The sequence below is a fragment of the Nasonia vitripennis genome (assembly GCF_009193385.2).
Source record: "Nasonia vitripennis strain AsymCx chromosome 1 unlocalized genomic scaffold, Nvit_psr_1.1 chr1_random0013, whole genome shotgun sequence".
Lineage (NCBI taxonomy): Eukaryota > Metazoa > Arthropoda > Insecta > Hymenoptera > Pteromalidae > Nasonia > Nasonia vitripennis.
The window spans coordinates 730363-745998 of NW_022279601.1; the positions used below are offsets into that span (position 1 = coordinate 730363).

Below are 15636 nucleotides of genomic sequence, written 5' to 3' on the forward strand. Positions count from 1 at the left end.
AAATTTATAGGTCCAATAAATTAAGTATTGTTTGGAGAAAGCAAAAATTTTGAGAAAAATCGGTTTTTACATTTTAGCTCTTTACTTGAGAACCGCTCGACAAATTCGTTTAGAATTTTAGTAGCAGATAGCTTTTTTTATGGTGAATCACCAAATACAATTTTGAAGCATTTGACTACATTGCTTTAGAGATCTGAGGAATCAAAAAATTTTCAAAAAAAAATTGAAACCTTGATATCTCAAGAGCCATATGGGTTTGAAAGCTGCGCAATGAACTTAGCCAAATCACATAAAATATCTACTTTTTCCCGAAATCTAAATTGCAACACAAAAAAACTCATTTTGTTCAGTTTTCGATTTATCACTGAAAAAATAAGTAGTCAAATCGCTTGAAATTTTAATGGGATATAGTTTGACAAGTTACCCATCGACATGATTTTTTTTCGTGAGGTTATGATGTTTAGTTTCAGAGATATGAATTGAAAAAAAAAATCATCTGTTTCATTTTATCTGACGAACAAAGCGGTCGATACCGAGGGCCAAACGAGGAAAAGTAGATTATTTTATCCTCTTTTAAATGCATTATAGCTAAATTGTTTGTGAAAGTGGGATGATTGGAAAAAACGCAAAATAAAGTTTTTCAAAAATCAAAAAATGAACATTAAGAAAATAGTTGAGAAAATAAGAAATAACTATTTTTCCGAATTCAGAATCCAAAAATATATATGCATGTCAAATTTTATTGATATTGACGGAGTAGTTCCAAAAATATTACGGTATACGCACACACACACACACACGCGCGCGCATCCATACGGACATTCTCTAGAAACACTTAATTTGAACTTCTTACACACCAAAGAGTTTTGACAAAACTCAAAATTTTACTATTACAAAGCTTTCTCTAGGAGGATGCAAAAGTTTATTTTGACATATATAGCTTGTTTCACATTGTTATATTAGAATATAAGCTACACGGGCCAATTGCAGTGCTCATCTTTGGCGGAGGCAATTTTGGATTTTCAATGGTGCAAGTGTTTCTTATGACCAGAGTTTTGAGCATACCAAGAATCTTAGAAAATTTGTGAAGCTGGTAGGAAATTTTTTGAGAATTTAAACGAATTTATTTATGTATTTATTCATTTATTTATTTAAACAAGCGCTAAGTATTTATATTGGCTAGTTTATAAGCAGCGAGAAATAAAGGTTAACTCGTACAAGTGTATGTTGGGATTTCAGCATATAATCCGGATATTTTGGTTTTAAAATATTTATTTTAATTTAAAATACGTACAAACATTTTTATAAGCATCTTACTGATTTTCTAATTGATGTTTTATACATTTTAGCATATTATTCATGTAACTTTTAACATATTTTAATTTAAATCCCTCTATTCGTACCATAACCAATGTTCTCTTGAACAACATCCTGAAATTGAGCTTATTTGGTCTATCCGTTCGCTTGTAATCTTACGGCGCAGCACCTGAAATCAAGAAAAGCATAATTAACAGAAAATCAGCATTCAAGTTAATGGTTATAGTTGAAAGCATAACATACATTACTACTTGCCAAATCCTTTGGGACCAAGTTCCAAGTTTTTCGAATATGTAGACCTTAATGCTTGGCATTTATATGATATAGAGCACATATACCAATAGTGCTCGGTACAGCTTTTCTCGCCTATAAACAATAAAGAGGTATTTCGTGTATTCTTCATAAAAATATAAAAAGAGTTATTTTATCCTAGCTAATAATAAAGCTATTCTTATCTTTTTTGTCACTGTGTTGTCTTCAAACTAAAACTGTAGAAAATGACCAATATAATGTCCAAATGTCATTTAGCTGGTTAGCGTTGCCATGGTCCGCTGGAAAAGATGAAACAAATCATTATTTTAATTTCATAAGAATAAATTGAAACAATTTAGAGAAGAATACTCATCTTTTTCTAGTAGTCATAACAAGGCCTTTGTATATATTCGGATGGCTGCTTCTCGAACAATCATCAGAATTGACTGCTAAGTTTTTGCTCTTCTTTTGCTGATGGTTGCGCCGATTCTCGTTTTGTCTTCTTCGACCTAACAGGCTTAGAAGATTCAACATTGTTAGGGTCCTGGTTTTCTTTGTAGTGCCTGAAGTTGCTGACAGTAGGCCGGGCTTGTTCTTCTTGAATATCAAGCATACTTGGTAAGCCACTGCCAGTGCCAATGCCAGAATCATGTGCTGTGGTGTTTTCATCCTCCTGTGGCACTGCACTAACACTCGTCGGCTTCACTAATCTTGGATCCTCAAACAGTCGTTGCACAAATTCCAAGATAATGCCATTCGGCCTAACATCTATGGATAACTGAACTTTGTGCGGATCCTTGTCCTCCTTCGGATCTGTCGGAAAGCTGATTTCATGTAGTACCCAAGGGAGTATGTCTTGCGGAGATCTAGGCATACTTGGCACGCTGCTACTTGTACCAAAGCCATGATCGATTGCCGGGATTTCTTCGTTAAGCATCGGTATATCCTGGTGGCTGCTGCAGTCGCAGCTGTAGTGATTCTCATCACAATATTTTGCCAATAAAGCAACATCTTCTTTAGTGACAATAGGCGCATAACTAAGGCGTTGATGTCTCACTGGACGTAGTATCTTGACCTTTGACTTCCTGACTGCCGTCATTCGTGCCGTTGGAAAAGAGTACGCGTCATCGGCCCTTTTTCGCTTGACTCCTGGTGCGGGTTTATCCCAGTAAGTCGCTTTTTCACTTCTTAACATATTAATTAAGCTACGGAAACTCACTTGCTCGGCTGCCATTATGAAATTTACTTTCACAATAACTAGTAATACTATAAAGTATTGTCACTGGCAGATGATTTCGGTTCGAGCTCTGAGGAAGTATTGGGTGATCTGTGCAGGGCGCTGGCTAGTTATAAGCTAAGAAGGTGGTGGGGCAAGATGGTCGTCTGCTCCACTTCTGGAAAATGGGGGTGGCGGGATGGGGGTGGTAATGAGGTCAAGATTCTACAAAGTTCCAGAATAAAAATCGTATACCTGATTTGAATATTTACTATTCCAAAGATGATGCTTAAAGCTACGTACCACTGTAAAGAGTCAAGACGTACTTCTCAATATGTTTATAAATGTCGCATTAGTTTGACGAATAAATAAGCTTCGAAACTATGAGAAGCTAGGATGAAAATCGAGGAATCTGATAGTTACACGAATAAATACTAGGCGAATTTTAATTCAATATTTAAATTTCTATACATAAAAGAAATTCACTAGGGTAGTTTGAACTTTATGCATTTGGTACTGAATTACAGGACAAAATAATAATAAAAAATAAAAAATTAATAATAGTAAACATTTGAATAAACATATCAAAACAAAATATTATTTATATTTGTTTCTCATTCAAATTCCAAGATCGGTAGTATTTGCATTTTTCAAAAGAAAAAACTCTGCGCTTCATTTAACAATATAAGGCGAACATTTTAAAAAAGACACATTCACGTATATCTTATACTACATGTCACTCTAATGTGTGTGTGTTTGTGTGTGTGTGCATGCCTGCGTAAGTACGCATATGTGTGATCATACGTGCGTTTGTATGTGCATGCATTCGGTGAATCTCGTTTTATTCTTTGATTAGATAGTAACTAATCCGATTTGTAACGAATTTCTTAACTATACTTATTCCAATTTCTTTTAAAAAACATATGTCGTGCAATTTTTTCTTTTATACTTTATGTTGTTAGTATTTGATTTCATAAAAAAATATTTTCTCACACGTTGCAAGCAAAGGAAATTCAGTTAATGATTTGTAGTATGCAAAACTTGTAGTATTGAGCACGGTCAAAATTCAACTAACGAAATATTTATTATAGTTTACACTAGTATTCCAAATCAACTTGATACACAATATATGTCAAGGGCGTTGAATCGGCTTTTTTATATCAAATGGGATTTTTCATTTCTTTTAACTATTAATTATAGGTCATATCATTGATAATCAAAAGATTTAATTATTAATTATTAAATTGATCAAATTAAAAAAGTAATTAATTTGTTGCAACCCCGGTGGGGAGGCGCCGAGCAGTCGCGTCGGTCCCCTTTCGACCACTTCCCTGTCCATTATGATTTACGGAAGGTACCACATAGGGTAAGAAAGTCAAGGCCCGCACGGTCGGGTCAGACTGGCGGCACCTGGTGTTTGGACTCGAGCGTCATTTTATTGTTTTATAGCGGTAAGGATTAGCACAAGGGAAAGTTTTGACGCCAGGCGATAGGCTTTTCCTTGGAATTCTTCTCGGGAAAAATAGGAGTTTTGTAAGTGTGTTTGAGATAATTTGTGTTCTTCGAGTGACGACGATCGGAGGCTATCGGCGGTGTCGATCGTTGACGAGGGTGACCGCAGCGGCAATCAATTGACGAATTCGTACTCTTGTACTTTGAATACGGTTCCCCGTCAATATAATCTTCTACATCTTAGTTCATCTGCGTCTGTTTTATTGCGCACCTTTGCTTATCTCACCAATCACTGCGAATACGTTCTTCATGAAAAATATATATATTTAAAGAATGTTTAACATTTCAATTACAGATTCAGAAGTATTGGTTATCAAACTAATGGTTGAGAAATTGAGTACAAAGAATTAATCGACGATATATATCAGTTTACGATTGTATGAAAATCATCGTCAGCAACCATAAGTCATCAATATAGTTCAATAAGTTATATAATTTGTGCAAACAAAAAAGGAAAAAAATATATAAAAAAATGAAAATTTGCCCATTATTGATATGAAAATTGTTGAATAAGTATATAATTATGAATTTAGTAGAACACAGCTACTACATAAAGATTGTTTTTTCAAACAATGGCGGAATTTGCTAAAATGAAAGTATGCATGTACAACATCAGATAACTGTGGTTTCTTAATTTTTCAGATGCGTGAACCGGACTTAACAAACATTTAATGCATGCTTTTATTTGGATGCATCGGCATCTCTTTGACCTATGTTTAATGTAACACTGAGAGAAAAGAATCTTTGGCACCAAATTGGCGTCTTAGCAGTTAAGAATTATGTATTTGGGATGTGTCATTGAGTTGTAAGGCACTTAAAGTTTTTACAAAACATGCCTCGAACTTCCGGAATTTACTCTTAAACCGGGAATATTAGGTTTAAAATTATGAATAAAATTATTGTTATGTATAGAGATTATAAGTCGTATCTGCGTTTGTTCGTCAAATTCGGGTTCTATAGCCCTGATCGATTAAATATGATAATTTTTCAATTTTCAAACTAAGGGCTCATTTAACTCATTTACTATTGTTAACAATACTACTTTTATTTAACTCACGCACGTTAAAAATTGCAAAAGTATTTCAATAATACTATTTATTTACTCGGAATTATTCATTATTAAGACGCAGCGACTTTGGGACAAAGATTCTTTTCTCTTGGTGAAGATTGCTTTAGATACTCATTAAGCAATATATAAAAACATTTGTAAAAATAAAACATTAACACAGTTATGATATTTTTGACACATCTAACTATAGATGTTATCAAATATTCATGAACCTGTGCAAGTATTAAGGATAAGTCTTATGCTTTTTGGTATTTATTTGGCTCTTCTTTATACCACCTAGACAGCTCAAACGATTATCAATATAAGTGAAAAAGTATTTATAGCTTCGTAAGCATAATTTAAATCATCATTATTAAACTACAATGTAGCCAAAATCAATTCATTTTTTCGAGTTTTTATTTTAGAAAATAAGGCTTAAAGTTTCAACTACAATATACATACATGTACATTATTGACGGATTAAAATAAATATACAAACCGAGTACGATATATTTATGAGTCTGCAACAAATTTAATACACGCAGCAAAGTTAGTTATAAAACGACCAATTTACCTGTAAATTTACTGCTTCGTGGAACGTAGCAAAAGTACAAAATTATATCAAAACTGTGCTCACTGTACTGTCGTGTATATTAAATACACGTATATACATTCATTCTTTGAAGTACCTATATTCGAACGAAGGCGAGCGGAGCGAAGATAAATTCTAGAACTAAAATGCATAAACCTAACTAACCCACGCTCCCCGACTGCAATAAATTATGTAAACGATAACTCGGCACATCGTAGGTAGGCGAGCGAAGCGAGGATAAAATCTAAAACCAAGTAGCTCAAACCTATTCAAGCCGCTTAGCCTAAGGTCTACACATCCAACATCTGAGTAAACCACTAGAGGAAAGCTAAATAATTAAAACAAGAATGCTCAAACCCTTCTACCCCAGTCTCCCCGAGTTCTACGCATATATTATGAAAGGAAGCTCTGGAGAACGGCTAAAAAGTTAAAACAGAAATGCTGAAACCCAGTTCCAACTCACTCACCCCAAGATACACGCACCCAACGTCGGCGAAAGGCTTTAGAGGAAAGCTTAATGATCAAAACAAAAATGCTCAAACACTCCCAAGTTCTATGCATTTAACATCAAAGGAAGGCTCCAGAGGGAAGTTAAAACGTAAAACAAAATGCTTAAACCTTTTTAACCTACTCACTCCGAGTTTTACGCTAGTTTTAACTTCCCTCTAGAGTCTTCCTCCGATGTTAGATGAGTAGAACTCGGAAGAGTGGGGTACGAGGGTTTGAGTATTTTGGTTTTAGATTTTATCCTCACTTTGCTAGCATTCTTTCGATGTGCCGAGGTGTCGTTTAAATAATTTATTGTAGTCGGGGAGCGTGGGGTATTTAGGTTTATGCATTTTGGTTTTAGATTTTATCCTTGCTCCGCTCGCCTTGCTTCGATGTGCCGAGGTGTTTTTTAAATAATTTTTTACACTCTAGCAGGGTAAGGTAGTTAGGTTTTTCGTCAATTTCTTTGATTGATGGCCTAAACTAAATAACTAATCGTCATTAACGAGAAAATTAATTTCACTAAAAACGAAAAAGTATATTTGTAATTTGTAAAATTTTATTGATCGGAATACCAAATAAGTATATTTAATTGCAGTAAGTATTAGAAAAAAGAGCAAACAAAAAATGCTTGAAATGTTTTATTTATTGTCACTCGAGCGCAGCAAGAGCAATGTTCAGGCCGTGCAATGGGCAACGTCATGAATAGGTATTTATAGTGAGAACATTTTTCAAATCCCGGCCAAAATTAGTATGCTAGTTCAGTATATCTTGAAAAGAACACAAAAAATTTAAATTTTCTAAATTTTTGCTTTTTCTAACAACTAAAATGGCTTATAACTCAAAATAGTAGCATCTTAAGTAAAAACACATATTACCTTTTTTTCTTGCAAATTTCCTGTAGAACATGAAAAAACCGCTGCCAATTCATTGACACGTAGCTTCCTCCAACTAAATTTATAGGTCCAATAAATTAAGTATTGTTTGGAGAAAGCAAAAATTTTGAGAAAAATCGGTTTTTACATTTTAGCTCTTTACTTGAGAACCGCTCGACAAATTCGTTTAGAATTTTAGTAGCAGATAGCTTTTTTTATGGTGAATCACCAAATACAATTTTGAAGCATTTGACTACATTGCTTTAGAGATCTGAGGAATCAAAAAATTTTCAAAAAAAAATTGAAACCTTGATATCTCAAGAGCCATATGGGTTTGAAAGCTGCGCAATGAACTTAGCCAAATCACATAAAATATCTACTTTTTCCCGAAATCTAAATTGCAACACAAAAAAACTCATTTTGTTCAGTTTTCGATTTATCACTGAAAAAATAAGTAGTCAAATCGCTTGAAATTTTAATGGGATATAGTTTGACAAGTTACCCATCGACATGATTTTTTTTCGTGAGGTTATGATGTTTAGTTTCAGAGATATGAATTGAAAAAAAAAATCATCTGTTTCATTTTATCTGACGAACAAAGCGGTCGATACCGAGGGCCAAACGAGGAAAAGTAGATTATTTTATCCTCTTTTAAATGCATTATAGCTAAATTGTTTGTGAAAGTGGGATGATTGGAAAAAACGCAAAATAAAGTTTTTCAAAAATCAAAAAATGAACATTAAGAAAATAGTTGAGAAAATAAGAAATAACTATTTTTCCGAATTCAGAATCCAAAAATATATATGCATGTCAAATTTTATTGATATTGACGGAGTAGTTCCAAAAATATTACGGTATACGCACACACACACACACACGCGCGCGCATCCATACGGACATTCTCTAGAAACACTTAATTTGAACTTCTTACACACCAAAGAGTTTTGACAAAACTCAAAATTTTACTATTACAAAGCTTTCTCTAGGAGGATGCAAAAGTTTATTTTGACATATATAGCTTGTTTCACATTGTTATATTAGAATATAAGCTACACGGGCCAATTGCAGTGCTCATCTTTGGCGGAGGCAATTTTGGATTTTCAATGGTGCAAGTGTTTCTTATGACCAGAGTTTTGAGCATACCAAGAATCTTAGAAAATTTGTGAAGCTGGTAGGAAATTTTTTGAGAATTTAAACGAATTTATTTATGTATTTATTCATTTATTTATTTAAACAAGCGCTAAGTATTTATATTGGCTAGTTTATAAGCAGCGAGAAATAAAGGTTAACTCGTACAAGTGTATGTTGGGATTTCAGCATATAATCCGGATATTTTGGTTTTAAAATATTTATTTTAATTTAAAATACGTACAAACATTTTTATAAGCATCTTACTGATTTTCTAATTGATGTTTTATACATTTTAGCATATTATTCATGTAACTTTTAACATATTTTAATTTAAATCCCTCTATTCGTACCATAACCAATGTTCTCTTGAACAACATCCTGAAATTGAGCTTATTTGGTCTATCCGTTCGCTTGTAATCTTACGGCGCAGCACCTGAAATCAAGAAAAGCATAATTAACAGAAAATCAGCATTCAAGTTAATGGTTATAGTTGAAAGCATAACATACATTACTACTTGCCAAATCCTTTGGGACCAAGTTCCAAGTTTTTCGAATATGTAGACCTTAATGCTTGGCATTTATATGATATAGAGCACATATACCAATAGTGCTCGGTACAGCTTTTCTCGCCTATAAACAATAAAGAGGTATTTCGTGTATTCTTCATAAAAATATAAAAAGAGTTATTTTATCCTAGCTAATAATAAAGCTATTCTTATCTTTTTTGTCACTGTGTTGTCTTCAAACTAAAACTGTAGAAAATGACCAATATAATGTCCAAATGTCATTTAGCTGGTTAGCGTTGCCATGGTCCGCTGGAAAAGATGAAACAAATCATTATTTTAATTTCATAAGAATAAATTGAAACAATTTAGAGAAGAATACTCATCTTTTTCTAGTAGTCATAACAAGGCCTTTGTATATATTCGGATGGCTGCTTCTCGAACAATCATCAGAATTGACTGCTAAGTTTTTGCTCTTCTTTTGCTGATGGTTGCGCCGATTCTCGTTTTGTCTTCTTCGACCTAACAGGCTTAGAAGATTCAACATTGTTAGGGTCCTGGTTTTCTTTGTAGTGCCTGAAGTTGCTGACAGTAGGCCGGGCTTGTTCTTCTTGAATATCAAGCATACTTGGTAAGCCACTGCCAGTGCCAATGCCAGAATCATGTGCTGTGGTGTTTTCATCCTCCTGTGGCACTGCACTAACACTCGTCGGCTTCACTAATCTTGGATCCTCAAACAGTCGTTGCACAAATTCCAAGATAATGCCATTCGGCCTAACATCTATGGATAACTGAACTTTGTGCGGATCCTTGTCCTCCTTCGGATCTGTCGGAAAGCTGATTTCATGTAGTACCCAAGGGAGTATGTCTTGCGGAGATCTAGGCATACTTGGCACGCTGCTACTTGTACCAAAGCCATGATCGATTGCCGGGATTTCTTCGTTAAGCATCGGTATATCCTGGTGGCTGCTGCAGTCGCAGCTGTAGTGATTCTCATCACAATATTTTGCCAATAAAGCAACATCTTCTTTAGTGACAATAGGCGCATAACTAAGGCGTTGATGTCTCACTGGACGTAGTATCTTGACCTTTGACTTCCTGACTGCCGTCATTCGTGCCGTTGGAAAAGAGTACGCGTCATCGGCCCTTTTTCGCTTGACTCCTGGTGCGGGTTTATCCCAGTAAGTCGCTTTTTCACTTCTTAACATATTAATTAAGCTACGGAAACTCACTTGCTCGGCTGCCATTATGAAATTTACTTTCACAATAACTAGTAATACTATAAAGTATTGTCACTGGCAGATGATTTCGGTTCGAGCTCTTAGGAAGTATTGGGTGATCTGTGCAGGGCGCTGGCTAGTTATAAGCTAAGAAGGTGGTGGGGCAAGATGGTCGTCTGCTCCACTTCTGGAAAATGGGGGTGGCGGGATGGGGGTGGTAATGAGGTCAAGATTCTACAAAGTTCCAGAATAAAAATCGTATACCTGATTTGAATATTTACTATTCCAAAGATGATGCTTAAAGCTACGTACCACTGTAAAGAGTCAAGACGTACTTCTCAATATGTTTATAAATGTCGCATTAGTTTGACGAATAAATAAGCTTCGAAACTATGAGAAGCTAGGATGAAAATCGAGGAATCTGATAGTTACACGAATAAATACTAGGCGAATTTTAATTCAATATTTAAATTTCTATACATAAAAGAAATTCACTAGGGTAGTTTGAACTTTATGCATTTGGTACTGAATTACAGGACAAAATAATAATAAAAAATAAAAAATTAATAATAGTAAACATTTGAATAAACATATCAAAACAAAATATTATTTATATTTGTTTCTCATTCAAATTCCAAGATCGGTAGTATTTGCATTTTTCAAAAGAAAAAACTCTGCGCTTCATTTAACAATATAAGGCGAACATTTTAAAAAAGACACATTCACGTATATCTTATACTACATGTCACTCTAATGTGTGTGTGTTTGTGTGTGTGTGCATGCCTGCGTAAGTACGCATATGTGTGATCATACGTGCGTTTGTATGTGCATGCATTCGGTGAATCTCGTTTTATTCTTTGATTAGATAGTAACTAATCCGATTTGTAACGAATTTCTTAACTATACTTATTCCAATTTCTTTTAAAAAACATATGTCGTGCAATTTTTTCTTTTATACTTTATGTTGTTAGTATTTGATTTCATAAAAAAATATTTTCTCACACGTTGCAAGCAAAGGAAATTCAGTTAATGATTTGTAGTATGCAAAACTTGTAGTATTGAGCACGGTCAAAATTCAACTAACGAAATATTTATTATAGTTTACACTAGTATTCCAAATCAACTTGATACACAATATATGTCAAGGGCGTTGAATCGGCTTTTTTATATCAAATGGGATTTTTCATTTCTTTTAACTATTAATTATAGGTCATATCATTGATAATCAAAAGATTTAATTATTAATTATTAAATTGATCAAATTAAAAAAGTAATTAATTTGTTGCAACCCCGGTGGGGAGGCGCCGAGCAGTCGCGTCGGTCCCCTTTCGACCACTTCCCTGTCCATTATGATTTACGGAAGGTACCACATAGGGTAAGAAAGTCAAGGCCCGCACGGTCGGGTCAGACTGGCGGCACCTGGTGTTTGGACTCGAGCGTCATTTTATTGTTTTATAGCGGTAAGGATTAGCACAAGGGAAAGTTTTGACGCCAGGCGATAGGCTTTTCCTTGGAATTCTTCTCGGGAAAAATAGGAGTGTTGTAAGTGTGTTTGAGATAATTTGTATTCTTCGAGTAACGATTCAATAGAGTTAAGTTATATAATTTGTAGAAACAAAAAAGGAAAAAAAATATATAAAAAAATAAAAATTTGCCCATTATTGATATGAAAATTGTTGAACAACTTATATAAGTATATAAGTATGAATTTATAGTAGAACACAGCTACAACATAAAGATTGTTTTTTCAACCAATGGCGTAATTTGCTAATATATCACTGAGAGAAAAGAATCTTTGGCACCAAGTTGGCGTCTTTATAGTTAAGAATTAAGTATTCGGAATGTGTTTGGGGTTGAAATACTTGAAATAAAACATAATTATTTTGAATATTAACAATTAATTTGTTAATAACAAATTACCTGACCACTTTTGGGCATTCTATCCTCGAAATTCGTGTTCAGAAGGCAAAAATACATAGAAAAAACCTTGGTAATCTACTGGCCATTCAAATCTGACGAAAAGTGCTCAGCGCTTAGACTATAATAGATGCGTAGAGTTTGGGGAGAGTGGGTTGAATAGGTTTGAGCATTTTTGTTTTAGATGTCATCTTCGCTTTGCTCGCCTTCCTTCGTATCCCAAGGCGTCGTTCAAATAATTTATCAACTCTAGCAGGGTTGGTTAGTAAGGTTTATGCATCTTGGTTTTAGATTTTATCCTCGTTTCGCTCGCCTTCGTTCGAATATAGGTACTTTAATAAATGAATGTACATATGTGTATTTGATATACATGGTAGTAGGGACACGACAGTACAGTGATCACAGTTTTGATATAATTTTATACTTTTGCTACGTTCCACGAAGCAGTAAATTTACAGGTAAATTGGTCGTTTTATAACTAACTTTGCTGCGTGTATTAAATTTGTCGCAGACTCATAAAATATATCGCACTCAGTTTGTATATTTATTTTAATCCGTCAATAATGTACATGTATGTATATTCTAGTTGAAACTTTAAGCCTTATTTTCTAAAATAAAAACTCGAAAAAATGAATTGATTTTGGCTACATTGTAGTTTAATAATGATGATTTAAATTATGCTTACGCAGCTATAAATCCTTTTTCACTTATATTGATAATCGTTTGAGCTGTCTAGGTGGTATAAAGAAGAGCCAAATAAATACCAAAAAGCATAAGACTTATCCTTAATACTTGCACAGGTTCATGAATATTTGATAACATCTATAGTTAGATGTGTCAAAAATATGATAACTGTGTTAATGTTTTATTTTTACAAATGTTTTTATATATTGCTTAATGAGTATCTAAAGCAATCTTCACCAAGAGAAAAGAATCTTTGTCCCAAAGTCGCTGCGTCTTAATAATTAATAATTCCGAGTAAATAAATAGTATTATTGAAATACTTTTGCAATTTTTAACGTGCGTGAGTTAAATAAAAGTAGTATTGTTAACAATAGTAAATGAGTTAAATGAGCCCTTAGTTTGAAAATTGAAAAATTATCATATTTAATCGATCAGGGCTATAGAACCCGAATTTGACGAACAAACGCAGATACTCTATACATAACAATAATTTTATTCATAATTTTAAACCTAATATTCCCGGTTTAAGAGTAAATTCCGGAAGTTCGAGGCATGTTTTGTAAAAACTTTAAGTGCCTTACAACTCAATGACACATCCCAAATACATAATTCTTAACTGCTAAGACGCCAATTTGGTGCCAAAGATTCTTTTCTCTCAGTGTTACATTAAACATAGGTCAAAGAGATGCCGATGCATCCAAATAAAAGCATGCATTAAATGTTTGTTAAATCAGATTCACGCATCTGAAAAATTAAGAAATCACAGTTATCTGATGTTGTACATGCATACTTTCATTTTAGCAAATTCCGCCATTGTTTGAAAAAACAATCTTTATGTAGTAGCTGTGTTCTACTAAATTCATAATTATATACTTATTCAACAATTTTCATATCAATAATGGGCAAATTTTTATTTTTTTTCCTTTTTTGTTTGCACAAATTATATGGTTAAGATATAAGGTCAAGATACTACGTCCAGTGAGGCATCAACGCCTTAGTTATGCGTCTTTTGTCACAAACAAGCTGTTGCTTTATTGGCAAAATATTGTGATGAGAATCACTACAGCTGCGACTGCAGCAGCCACCAGGATATACCGTTGCGTAACGAAGAAATCCCGGCAATCGATCATGACTTTGGTACAAGTAGCAGCGTGCTAAGTATGCCTAGATCTCCGCAAGAAATACTCCCTTGGGTACTACATGAAATCAGCTTTCCGACAGATCCGAAGGAGGACAAGGATCCGCACAAAGTTCAATTATCCATAGATGTTAGGCCGAATGGAATTATCTTGGAATTTGTGCAACGACTGTTTGAGGATCCAAGAATAGTGAAGCCCACGAGTGTAAGTGCAGTGCCACAGGAGGATAAAAATACCACAGCACATGATTCTGGCATTGGCACTGGCAGTGGCTTACCAAGTATGCTTGATATTCAAGAAGAACAAGCCCGGCCTACTGTCAACAACTTCAGGCACTACAAAGAAAACCAGTACCCTAACAATGTTGAATCTTCTAAGCCTGTTAGGTCGAAGAAGACAAAACGAGAATCGGCGCAACCATCAGCAAAAGAAGAGCAAAAACTGAGCAGTCAATTCTGATGATTGTTCGAGAAGTAGCCATCCGAATATATACAAAGGCCTTGTTATGACTACTAGAAAAAGATGGATGAGTATTCTTCTCTAAATTGTTTCAATTTATTCTTATGAAATTAAAATAATGATTTGTTTCATCCTTTCCAGCGGACCATGGCAAGGCTAACCAGCTAAATGACATTTGGACATTATATTGGTCATTTTCTACAGTTTTAGTTTGAAGACAACACAGTGACAAAAAAAAAAGAATAGCTTTATTATTAGCTAGGATAAAATAACTCTTTTTATATTTTTATGAAGAATACACGAAATACCTCTTTATTGTTTATAGGTGAGAAAAGCTGTACCGAGCACTATTGGTATATGTGAATATATCATATAAATGCCAAGCATTAAGGTCTACATATTCGAAAAACTTGGAACTTGGTCCCAAAGGATTTGGCAAGTAGTAATGTATGTTATGCTTTCAACTATAACCATTAACTTGAATGCTGATTTTCTGTTAATTATGCTTTTCTTGATTTCAGGCGCTGCGCCGTAAGATTACAAGCGAACGGATAGACCAAATAAGCTCAATTTCAGGATGTTGTTCAAGAGAACATTGGTTATGGTACGAATAGAGGGATTTAAATTAAAATATGTTAAAAGTTACATGAATAATATGCTAAAATGTATAAAACATCAATTAGAAAATCAGTAAGATGCTTATAAAAATGTTTGTACGTATTTTAAATTAAATCCTTTTATGCATACCATAAATAATGTACTTTTAAACAGCATGCTTGAGTTTGAGCTCAATTGGTCCATTTGTTCACTTGGAATTTTACGGACAGTGAACAATGGGTTCGAAGAGACTCCCTACTATAAATATCCGAATAGAAAAATTCATTAGCACGATAAGGCAATTATTCGCAGAACTTTGTTGCCTTTTAGTACATTCGCGTACGTTTGCGTACAATTTTGTTGGGCAAACGTACTTCAACGTACACGAATGTACGCATATGTACCGAAAAGTACACGAACGCATAAATAAAATAAATATTTTAAAACCAAAATATCCGGATTATATGCTGAAATCCCAACATACACTTGTACGAGTTAACCTTTATTTCTCGCTGCTTATAAACTAGCCAATATAAATACTTAGCGCTTGTTTAAATAAATAAATGAATAAATAAATAAATAAATTCGTTTAAATTCTCTAAAAATTTCTTACCAGCTTCAGAAATTTTCTAAGATTCTTGGTATGCTCAAAACTCTGGTCATAAGAAACACTTGCACCATTGAA

At 34.0% G+C, this 15636-nt stretch overlaps 2 protein-coding genes across 2 annotated transcripts; both read right to left on the reverse strand.

The window, feature by feature from the left end:
- Positions 1 to 1254: 1254 nt before the first annotated feature.
- Positions 1255 to 2484, reverse strand: LOC116415915. Its single transcript, XM_031921556.2, has 2 exons — positions 1561 to 2484; positions 1255 to 1486 (listed from the first exon to the last, which is right to left on the reverse strand). The coding sequence occupies exon 1, from the start codon at positions 2441 to 2443 to the stop codon at positions 2006 to 2008; it is 438 nt and encodes a 145-aa protein (XP_031777416.1). The 5' UTR covers positions 2444 to 2484; the 3' UTR covers positions 1255 to 1486; positions 1561 to 2005.
- A 6149-nt stretch (positions 2485 to 8633) lies between these two features.
- Positions 8634 to 9863, reverse strand: LOC116415914. The gene is made up of 2 exons (XM_031921555.2): positions 8940 to 9863; positions 8634 to 8865 (listed from the first exon to the last, which is right to left on the reverse strand). The coding sequence occupies exon 1, from the start codon at positions 9820 to 9822 to the stop codon at positions 9385 to 9387; it is 438 nt and encodes a 145-aa protein (XP_031777415.1). The 5' UTR covers positions 9823 to 9863; the 3' UTR covers positions 8634 to 8865; positions 8940 to 9384.
- Between the last annotated feature and the right edge of the window lie 5773 nt (positions 9864 to 15636).

Excerpts from the sequence above, each read along its gene's own strand:
- LOC116415915 (XM_031921556.2), bottom strand. The coding sequence starts at position 2,443 with ATGCCTAGATCTCCGCAAGACATACTCCCTTGGGTACTACATGAAATC.
- LOC116415914 (XM_031921555.2), bottom strand. The coding sequence starts at position 9,822 with ATGCCTAGATCTCCGCAAGACATACTCCCTTGGGTACTACATGAAATC.